Source organism: Eimeria acervulina, genomic scaffold, assembly GCF_000499425.1.
Source record: "Eimeria acervulina Houghton genomic scaffold, Eah_scaff982, whole genome shotgun sequence".
In the NCBI taxonomy this organism is placed as follows: domain Eukaryota; phylum Apicomplexa; class Conoidasida; order Eucoccidiorida; family Eimeriidae; genus Eimeria; species Eimeria acervulina.
The window spans coordinates 2,350-11,938 of NW_013547034.1; the positions used below are offsets into that span (position 1 = coordinate 2,350).

At 48.9% G+C, this 9,589-nt stretch overlaps 1 protein-coding gene across 1 annotated transcript; it reads right to left on the reverse strand.

The window, feature by feature from the left end:
• Nucleotides 1-2,379: 2,379 nt before the first annotated feature.
• EAH_00053340 (hypothetical protein, conserved) lies at nt 2,380-7,072 on the reverse strand (the record flags this gene model as incomplete). The annotated part of the gene is made up of 2 exons (XM_013391061.1): nt 2,380-2,686; nt 2,802-7,072. The coding sequence occupies 2 exons, from the start codon at nt 7,070-7,072 to the stop codon at nt 2,380-2,382; spliced, it is 4,578 nt and encodes a 1,525-aa protein (XP_013246515.1).
• Between the last annotated feature and the right edge of the window lie 2,517 nt (nt 7,073-9,589).

Here is a 9,589-nt window from a genome sequence, read left to right on the forward strand (position 1 = left end):
TACTGTGTGAGGTACTTGTCTGTGCACAGGGTGAATACCAACTAAATTAGCAGCAAAAGTTGTGATTTTTCTTTCTATTAAAGGTATTTATGCATATTTATGCATTTTAAATCTATTTCAGACTTGGATCCTCCGCTTTCCGTGATAAAATGATGCGGTTTCTCTGGTTATTCGCTGCCTGTTTCAGCAGCCTTGCTCACACTGCTCGGGCCAGCCGAGCACAGCTTTCTGTTCCTTCTGCTGCTGAAACTGCAGAGATGGAAGTACAGCCCCGTGTTTTTATTCCTTTCGACACCATGGCGTACACATTCTTCCTTGATAAAGAGGGTCCTACACCAGATCAAGCCTGGGAGTAGGCGCTTCCCCGCATCAACGCCTGCCTCTGTAAACAGCAGAAAAGGAGAATTGAGACAGAAGAATTCCATCACAAGGTGATGAAAGAACGGAAACAGTTCAGGAAGGTTCTTCTTACTCGCCGTCGGGTGTACACACTGCCAGCATCTCTTATGTTGTGGACGCATTACGGTTATATGATATGCACACAATATGCATACATGCACACACCTAGATGCAAATCACATGCATATTCATGCACATACATCATACACAGCATTCAATAGCACTTCTATATTCTCATGTGGAAGCACCAGACACCCAAACTCCCAAATTAAGGAAGGGTTCGCCTTAGGGGCCTTATACGAATGGCTGCATGCAAGTGCGCTTGCAGCCTCAATCTGAGTCTGAACTCAACAGGTTTTTCTCTTTTCTTGCTGCTTCAGCCACACCTTTCTAAGTCTTGTAAATATGGACGGCGTATACACCTCAGTGAGCAGCAGAAGCAACAGACAGACAGACGCATGCAGACGGAAGCTGCAAGCAGTTTATTCTCCGATCTCATCAGACAAAGCGGAGCCTTCAGAGGCTTCCCTCTCTCTCTGTTCCATGCATGCATGCCTGTATTGACTGTCTGGCTAGCCAGCCAGCTAGCTAATGCTATTTATACTATTCGGCATCTAGGTAGCCAGACGTTTGTTAAGTAGCGCCTAAGTCGGTAGTTTCTATATGAATAGCTGCCAGCCAGACACCCCTTGAGTTGTATATATGCCTAGCTACCTACTTAGATAGCTAGCTAGCTAGCTGGCGCTGCTGCATCATCAGCTAGCAATAGCATAGTCTGCCGGGTTTCCCCTCTCTACGCCTGTCCTTTTTGTGAGAAACAACCGAAAGAAGAAAATAATAATATAATAAAGAGTTGAACAAAGGCAGCAAAGCGAAGAAAAGTTCTGAGGGGAACCCTTGCTTTGTTTTGTTTTACTTTCTCGCCTGAGTAATAACTCTTTTATTCTTTTATCTCCCGCGGTCTCGCAGCTGCCTCAGAGAGGAAGCAAATAAACAGCGCAGAAGCAACACTTCGTATATTATAGAAGTAGAAGACAAGAATAAATATAAATGTAAATATAAATAAAGACATAAATACAGAAATAAGTGCAAATAAGAGTATAAATAGAAATATAAATAGAAATATAAAAAGAGAGATAAATATAAATATACATACACACATGAGAATACACCGTACATATATTATACATTATATATACATTATATATGCATGCATGCATGCATGCATGCATGAATGCATACATATACATATTCTTTCTCCCTCTTTGAGTCCGCTCCCCTTGCGGGGCGTGGAGATGAAGAAGAGAAATAAAAGAAATGAAGTTAAATTCAATCAACTGACAGGAAGCCACGCTGCAGGCTGCCGGCCTGCGCCGCCACCTGTCTATACACCTGAACACAACGGCTCGCCGGGTCTCTCGTAGCTAGCTAGCTAGCTAGCTGCCCCTTGGCTAGCTAGCTAGCTGGTCCTTGGCTAGCGGAGGGCGCTGGGTGAGGCGCCTGCATCCATTTGCTGCTGCAGCTGCATCCGCTGTTCCGCTGCTGCTGCTGCTGCTGTTGCAGCAGCAGCTGCTGCTGCTGCTGCTGCAGCTGCAGCAGCAGCAGCAGTATAATGCCTGCGTTGTGGTATGTGTGTCTTCTTCTTCTTCGTGTATTCCTTTGTGAGGTTTTCTTTAGGCATCGATTGGAGGCAAATATAATAAATTGTTTATTTAAATTAACTCTTATAGAGATAAACCCTCTTTGTTTTGCTGTTCTTCTCTCTGCAAGAAGAAAGAAAAAAGCGAAGGATATATTTTTCTTCTGCTGCGTTGCGATTGAAATAACAATACCCTGGAGGGCCCGCATAAGTAAATACAAGATTAAAATAAGTATACAAATAAATAAACAAATAAATATATAAATATAAAGAAGGAGAAGACGGAAGAAAAAAGACAAATAATAAAAGCCACACGCAATCAGACTTCTACATTTAAATATTTAGTAGCACAAATGAACGACAATCATCAGAGACAAGCGCTCCTGCTGCTGCATTTGCTGCTGCATTCGCTGCTGCATTTTCTGTAATCCCTGCTGCAGCAGCAGGTCCAGCTGCCGCGTTTGCTGCTGCTGCTGCTGTAATCCCTGCTGCAGCCCCAGTGCTGCGTTTGCTGCAGCGTGTGCTGCTGCTGATGTCCCTGCTGCAGCAACAGCAGCAGGACCAGCAGCAGCAGCAGCAGCAGGAGGAGGAGGCTCCCTCTGTTTACTCTGCGTCTTTGCTAACAAGTCCTTCAGCAGGAGGTAGCGGCTGCCAGAGCGAAGAGAGCAGCAGCAAACGCTCGCCTCCAAGCGAGTCAGGTGTATTGCATGCAGAAGCAGAAGAAGCACCAGAGCAGCAAGATGTTGCAGCACCAGAGTCATACCCATCAACAGGAGACTCAGGAGAAGAGCAGCTAAAGGCTAGCTGCCGGCCAAAGGCCCGCTGACCCCCCTCTACCCTCCCCCCTGCAGCAACAGCACTCTGCTGCTGCTGCTGCTGCTGTTGATGCGCCCGCTGCAGCTGCTGCAGCTGCTGTAGTTGCTGCAGCTGCTGTAGCTGCTGCAGTTGCTGCAGCTGCTGCGCCTGCTGCGAGCTCCCCAGGAGACCCTCAACGCTGCTGCTTCCCTCTAAAACCCTCTGCAAGCCAACAGCAGTAGCAAGGACATCTTGAGGCGGTGGATGCATGCGGTTGCTGCTGCTGTTGCTGCTGCTGCTGCTGCTGCTGCCAGCAACGAGGCATTCAAGAGCAGCAACTTTTCTCTCTAGTTCTTCCAGCAGCGTCGACGTTGGCCCCCCACTGGCTGCCTCTCCTTCGCCTGTCTCCCGCTGCGCTCCTGCTGCTGCTGCTGCTGCTGCTGCTGCTGCTGTGCTATTCAATCCGACTTCTTCCCCCAGCCGCAGGATAAGCTGCTGACTCAACGCAGACTGCGGGTCTCGCTTAGCCCCAAAGCAGCTTGACAGTGCTGCTGCTGCTGCTGCTGCTGCTGCAGAGCCTCGGTCTCCAGGGCCCCCCCTACCTGCCGCTGCTGCCCCTCCTGCTGCTGCTGCTGCTCCCGTTGCAGCAGCAGCAGCAGCAGGTGCTGCGTCACATGTCTTTAGGCTTTCTGTTAGCTCCATAATTTGGCGCTGCACTGCTAGCAGCTGAATAACTTGCAGATACTGCGCAGCAATTGTATAGTTCGCTGTTAATGCATGCAGATTCAAAGGCGCAGCAGCACCATCTAAACCTGCCGCTGCTGCTGCTGCTGCTGCTGCAGTTTCTGCTTTGCCACCTGCTGCTGCTGCTGCGGAGGGGGTCTTTGATTGAAGGCCGCTTAAACATTCTGCTGCAGCGTCGAGGTGCAGAGGCAACCCAGCAGCGTTAGGAAGAGCAAAGGCGTCGCTACCTGCTGCTGCTGCTGCTGCTGCTGCAGCAACAGAACCTGCTGCAGCAGTAGCAGCGGGACCTGATGGAGGCACTTTAACTCTCTTGTTGCGGCGCTGCTGCTGCTGCTGCCCTGAAAGGCCTATACCGCATCCGTTGCTGCTGTTGCTGCTGTTGCTGCCGCTGCTGCTGCTGCCGCTGTTGCGGCGGTTGAAGCTGCTGCTGCTGTTTATTTTATCATTCTTACCCCAAGGGCTGCTGACATCGCTGCTGGCTTCTCCAGGGAGTTCAGCAGAGAAGAAGAAGCGGCCGCGCTGCGCACCATTCTGTTCAGCTTCGAGTTGCTGCTGGAGCAGCAGCAGTTGCTGGTGCTGCTGCTGCTGCTGCTGCGGGTCTCGCTGCAGCAAATTGCTCGCTTCCTGCAACTCTGGAGTTAATACCCCTTCGTTTAAAACCCCCTTAAGCCAAAGGCTGTCGCTGAACTCCTTCAGCTGTCTGTCAGGCTCCAGCGCCCCTCCTGCTGCTGCTCCTGCTGCTGCTGCTGCTGCTGCCTGCGGGTCAGCCGCTCTAAGGAACGAATCCTCTGCAGCAGCGCCATCCCTGCTTCGAAGAACAGCAGATAGGAGGTCATCTTGCTGCTGCTGCTGCTGCTCGTTGAAGGCACCGGCACATTCCCAGCCAAGCAGTGCGTTGCTGCTGCCGTTAGCAGCAGCAGCAGCTGCTGCTGCTGCACCGCCGTTTCGCTTTCTTTTGGGGGAAGGTGCAGTAAACCTCAGCGCATCGGTAAGGGTTTCATAGTCTCTTAAATATGCAGGGCTAGAGCGTCTCACCCGTCTTGGCCTGGGGGCGAGGAGGTGGGGTCCATCTGCTGCTGCTGCTGCTGCTGCTGCTGCTGCTGCAGCTGCTGCTGCAGTGGTAGTTGTAGTAGTGGTGCCGCTGGGGGCGCGTCTCTGTCTTCTCCTGCTGCTGCCTTTATAACTGCCTTCTGCAAAGAGAGCACCTACCATTCTAGCATCAAGATCTTCTGCTGCCAGCAAACCCTGCTGCTGCTGCTGCTGCTGCTGCTGCTGCTGTGCGTCTGTCTCTGCATTAGCTGCCTGTACACTGCCATTTTGAATTTGCATTTGAACGCCGTTTGTTGCTGCTGCGCTGCCGTTTCCCCCCGTGCCCCCTGCTGCTGCTGCTGCTCCTCCGCTGCTGCTGCTGCTGCTGCTGCTGGTTGTAGCTGCTAGTTTATTGTGCTTTCTTCTTCTATGTGCTGCACTGCCCCCAGCATCACTACCATACTCCTCTGAGCATCGAACAGCAAAGTCAAAGACCCCGAGAAGATGTGCAAGCTGAAAAAGCTCTATGACAGTTGCATAAGGCATTCTACTAAATATAATGCGGTGTCTAGACAGCTCTTCATCCCACTTAATAGGATTTGAATGATAAGCTTTGCGCAACCTTCTCAAAAGTATTTGTCTGCCTTCAGCCCCTAAAGGCATGCGGAAACCCTTATACCACTGCACACGACCGCTGCTGCTGCTGCTGCTGCTGCTACTGCTGCTGCTGCTGCTGCTAGGGCCGCCGCTGCTGCCGCTGCTGCTGCTGCTGCTGTTGCTGCTGCTGCTGCTGCTAGGACGCACATGTGCCTCTATACGCTCTACTACTGCGTCCAGCGGATGCCAGTCTGAGCCCCGATCTGTCAATCGACGAACTGAAGAAGAATAAGACGAAGAAGAAGAAGAAGAAGAAGAAGAAGAAGAAGAAGAAGAAGAAGAAGAAGAAGAAGAAGAAGCAAAAGATGATGATGATGATGATGATGATGACGGATTATTAGTATTAGAACCAGTATTAGAAGAAGAAGTATTTGCATTTGTATTTGTACTAGAAGAAGAAGACGACGACGAAGAAGAAGAAGAAGGCTGTGGCGGAGAAGAAGAAGACGATGAAGAAGAAGAAGCAGAAGAAGAAGCAGAAGAAGAAGCAGAAGAAGAAGCAGAAGAAGCAGAAGCAGAAGAAGATGAAGAAGAAGCAGAAGAAGAAGAAGCAGAAGAAGACAGTGATGCTGCTGCGCAGGAAGAAGGGGGAGAAGACAAACCCGAATGCTCTTCTCCTGCTTGTGTTGCTGCTGCTGTTGTTGCTGCTGTTGCTGCTGCTGTTGCTGCTGTTGGCGCTGTGGCTGCTGCTGAGACTGCATCAAGAGCAGCAGGAGCGGGAGCAGCAGCAGCAGATACTGAGGAAGAAGAAGAGACAGAAGAAAGCTCTACATCAACACCTGAGACACCACATCCTGCCCTTCCTGCTGCTGCTGCTGCTGTTGTTGTTGCTGCTGCTGTTGCTGCTACTGCTGCTGCTGCAGCAGATCCTGATCCCGCACCGGCAGGAGCATCAGACGCTGCGTTACAAACCCCAACCTCTCCTGCTGCTGCTGTTGCTGCTGCTGTTGCTGTTGCTGCTGCTGTTGCTGTTGCTGCTGCTTCTTTCTCTGATGATGGAATCCCCTTTACACCTGTTATTTCACCAGCCGAACGGGCGGGCGAAGAAAGACATGCCTGCTGCTGCTGCTGCTGCTGCTGCTGCAGTGTCTGCTGCTGCGCAGGATCTTCCTGTACCTGCTTTACCTGCACCTGCTGCTGCTGTTGCTGCTGCTGTTGCTGTTTCACCAGAAGCAATTGGCTGCTAGCAGCGCCGCCTGCTGCAGCCTCAGCAGCAGCAGGGGAGCAGTCGCACTCCATCTCCACCTTCTCCCGCTCCGCAGCAGCAGCAGCAGCAGCAGCAGCAGGAGCAGCAGCAGCTTCCAAGGCTGTTCTCTCGCCTGGCGGCAACGGCTGTGTAGGGTTTGCTGTTGCTGTTGCTGCAGCTGCAGTCGCGGCAGCAGCTTGGTTTGCTGTTGCTGCTGCTGTTTGGGGGGAGGCCATAGGGGGCGAGTTTGCTGCTGCTGCTGCTGCTGCTGCTGTAGGTGCGACAAGTTGTGATGTGTCTCTTAAAAGAAGTGCTTCTGCCAGCCTCCCATTCTGCTGCTGCTGCTGCTGCTGCAGCGGGGGGTTTTGCTGCTGCTGCTGCTGCTGCAGATGCCCTTCCTTCTGCTGGCGCTGCTGCTGCTGCTGCTGCTGGTGATTCTGCTGCTGCTGCTGCTGCTGCAAGGCGTTGTCGTTGGAGGCGACGTGAAGCTGCAGACAGCTGTGAATTTGCTGAGGTGTCTGTACACCGCGGAAGGGAGAAGTAGACGGGGGCGGGACAGCAGAGGCGGCAGCAGCAGCAGCAGCAGCGGCAGCAGAAGAACAAGCTGCTGCGAAGAAAGTCATCAGCACTTGAGACATGCAGCAAAGAAGAGAGCAGACAAAGTATATAAAAAGAAATAAAAAACAAAAAGAAAGAAGAAGAGGTGCTGCCTTATCTGCTGGAGTCGTATCCCTGCTGCAGCTAGCCGTGGCCGCTGTGCTGCTGCTGCAACTGCTGCTGCTGCTGCTGCTGCTGCTGCTGCCTTCTGGTTGTAGAAATACGCTGCAGGTTTAGACGAAGCCAACCTCTTCCCTGCTGCTGCTTGTCTTGTGGAGTAGCAACACTCAGAGCAGCAGCAGCAGCAGCAGCAGCAGCAGCAGCACCGCTTCGATAGGTGGGGTAGCCGCGCCCGGTGCTGCTGCTGCTGCCCGTGCTGCAGATTGCAGCAGCAAACAGCACAACCAACAAAATTAATAAAAGTATAGAAGCAACACTTCTTACACACTTCTTCTGCTTCTTGAAGAAAAAGAACAAATGCTGAAGGCAGCAGAAACATCATCATGGATCGGCGAGAGAGAGGAGGAGCCGCGGTCAGCAGCAGCAGCAGCAGCAGCGGCGGCAGCAGCAGCAGCGGCAGCAGCAGCAGCGGCAGCAGCACCACCGCCGGCGAATTCCTTCTTCTTTACTCTTAAATACACAAAATTATAAATAAAAAACAAACAAATTTATTTATTCATCAGCAATAATATATGCAAAAGACAAACATGCTGCGGATCTCTCTCTGTCTTCATACAGGTCGATGCCCCGATGCAGCAGCAGCAGCAGCAGCAGCAGCAGCAGCGGCAGCCGCGGCCGCAGCGGCAGGAGGAGGGCAGCAGTCGTCTTGCCTTCTCCTCTTCCTTTATATATTTGTTTTGTTCTTCTATTTGAATCTACTTTTTATTTGTATTTATTATACAGACAACCCACACTAGATGCTTGCTGCTGCTGCTGCTGCTGCTGCTGGTGTGCAGCGCTCTCTGTCTTCTTCGGATATATATAATATAATGTACACATCAGGGGATTTGTAGAGTTTATTTGTTTTACTTGTTTTTATTTGTCTATCTTTATTTCTTTTTTGCTGCTACGAGAATGGATGCATATATCGTGAGGTATATTATATCAGCAGCAACAGCAGCAGCAGCAGCAGCTGCTGCTGCTGCTTGTAAAGAGACACAGCTCTTCCTTTTTACATTTAAATTTGTTTATTTGCTTCTGTCTTCATCTTTATTTTTGTTGCTGTTGCTGTATTACTTTTGTTCGTCTCTGTCTCTGTCTCTCTCTTTGTTTATCTTTACTTTTTTGCTGTCTCTGCTTTTCTTCTGTTGTTTATTATTTTATCTTTTGTTTGATTTTCTCTCTATTTATTTATCTCTCTCTTTATTTATTTATCTTTGTTTTTATTTATTTATCTGTCTTTGTTTATTTATCTGTCTTTGTTTATTTATCTGTTTTTCTGTCTCTGTCTTTTATTTATTTATTTTCTTTGTTGTCGGTCTTCGCTTCTCTTTTTTATTTTATTTATTATTTTTTATTTTCTCTCTTCTTTATCTCTGTTATTTATTATTTTATTTATTACTTTGTCTATTATTTTATTTATTATTTTGTTTTGTCTGCTGTCTATTTTGTTTTGTTTTATTTTATTTTATTTCTCTCTCTTCTTTGTCTCTCTTTTATTTTTTTATATTTTTTGTCTGCTGATTTTCTTTTGCTTTAAAATGCACACGTCGTTGCCAACACGCAGCAAATACAACCTGCTGTTGTTGCTGCTGCTGCTCCTGCTGCGCATCCACAGCAGCAGCAGCAGCAGGAGCAGCAGAAGAAGTAGCGACTGATTTGCTGCTGCGGAGGGCAGAGTAAAAAAGAAAATAACGAAGCAGCAAACAGAAACAAAAAGCAAGCGCTCGAATTTGCTGCTGCTGCTACTGCAGCAGCTGCTGCTGCTACTGTTACTGCAGCAGCTGCTGCTGCTACTGCTACTGCAGCAGCTGCTACTGCTACTGCAGCAGCTGCTGCTGCTACTGCTACTGCAGCGGCTGTTGCTGCTGCTACTGCTACTGCAGCAGCTGCTGCTGTTTCTAGTACTACTGCTGTTAATGCTACAACTACGGCTACTGCTGCTGCTTCTGCTATTACAACTGCCGCTGCTGCTGTTGCTGCAACTAATGCTGCTGCTGCTACAACTGCTGCTGCAGCTGCACTGAATAAGGGAGACAGAAGAAGAGAAGAGAGACGAAGAAAATAAATATTTATCTCGTCTGTATTTATTATTTATTTTATCTCTTCTGTCTATTTACTATTTACTTCGTCTCTCTCTATTATTTATTTTTTCTGTCTGCTTTTCTTTGTTTTGTTCGTCATAATATTATAATGAGAAGGAGAAGCAGACGCAATAAAGAATTAAACATAAATAAAAAACAGATAAAAATAAAGATAAGTTAAAACAAAAAAACAGTCTGTCTTCTCCTCGCAGTTTGTTTGAATGCCCGCGTCTTCGCCCCACACAAACATTTAAATAAAATTTAACTTTAAATGTTTATATATATATTATATATATTATA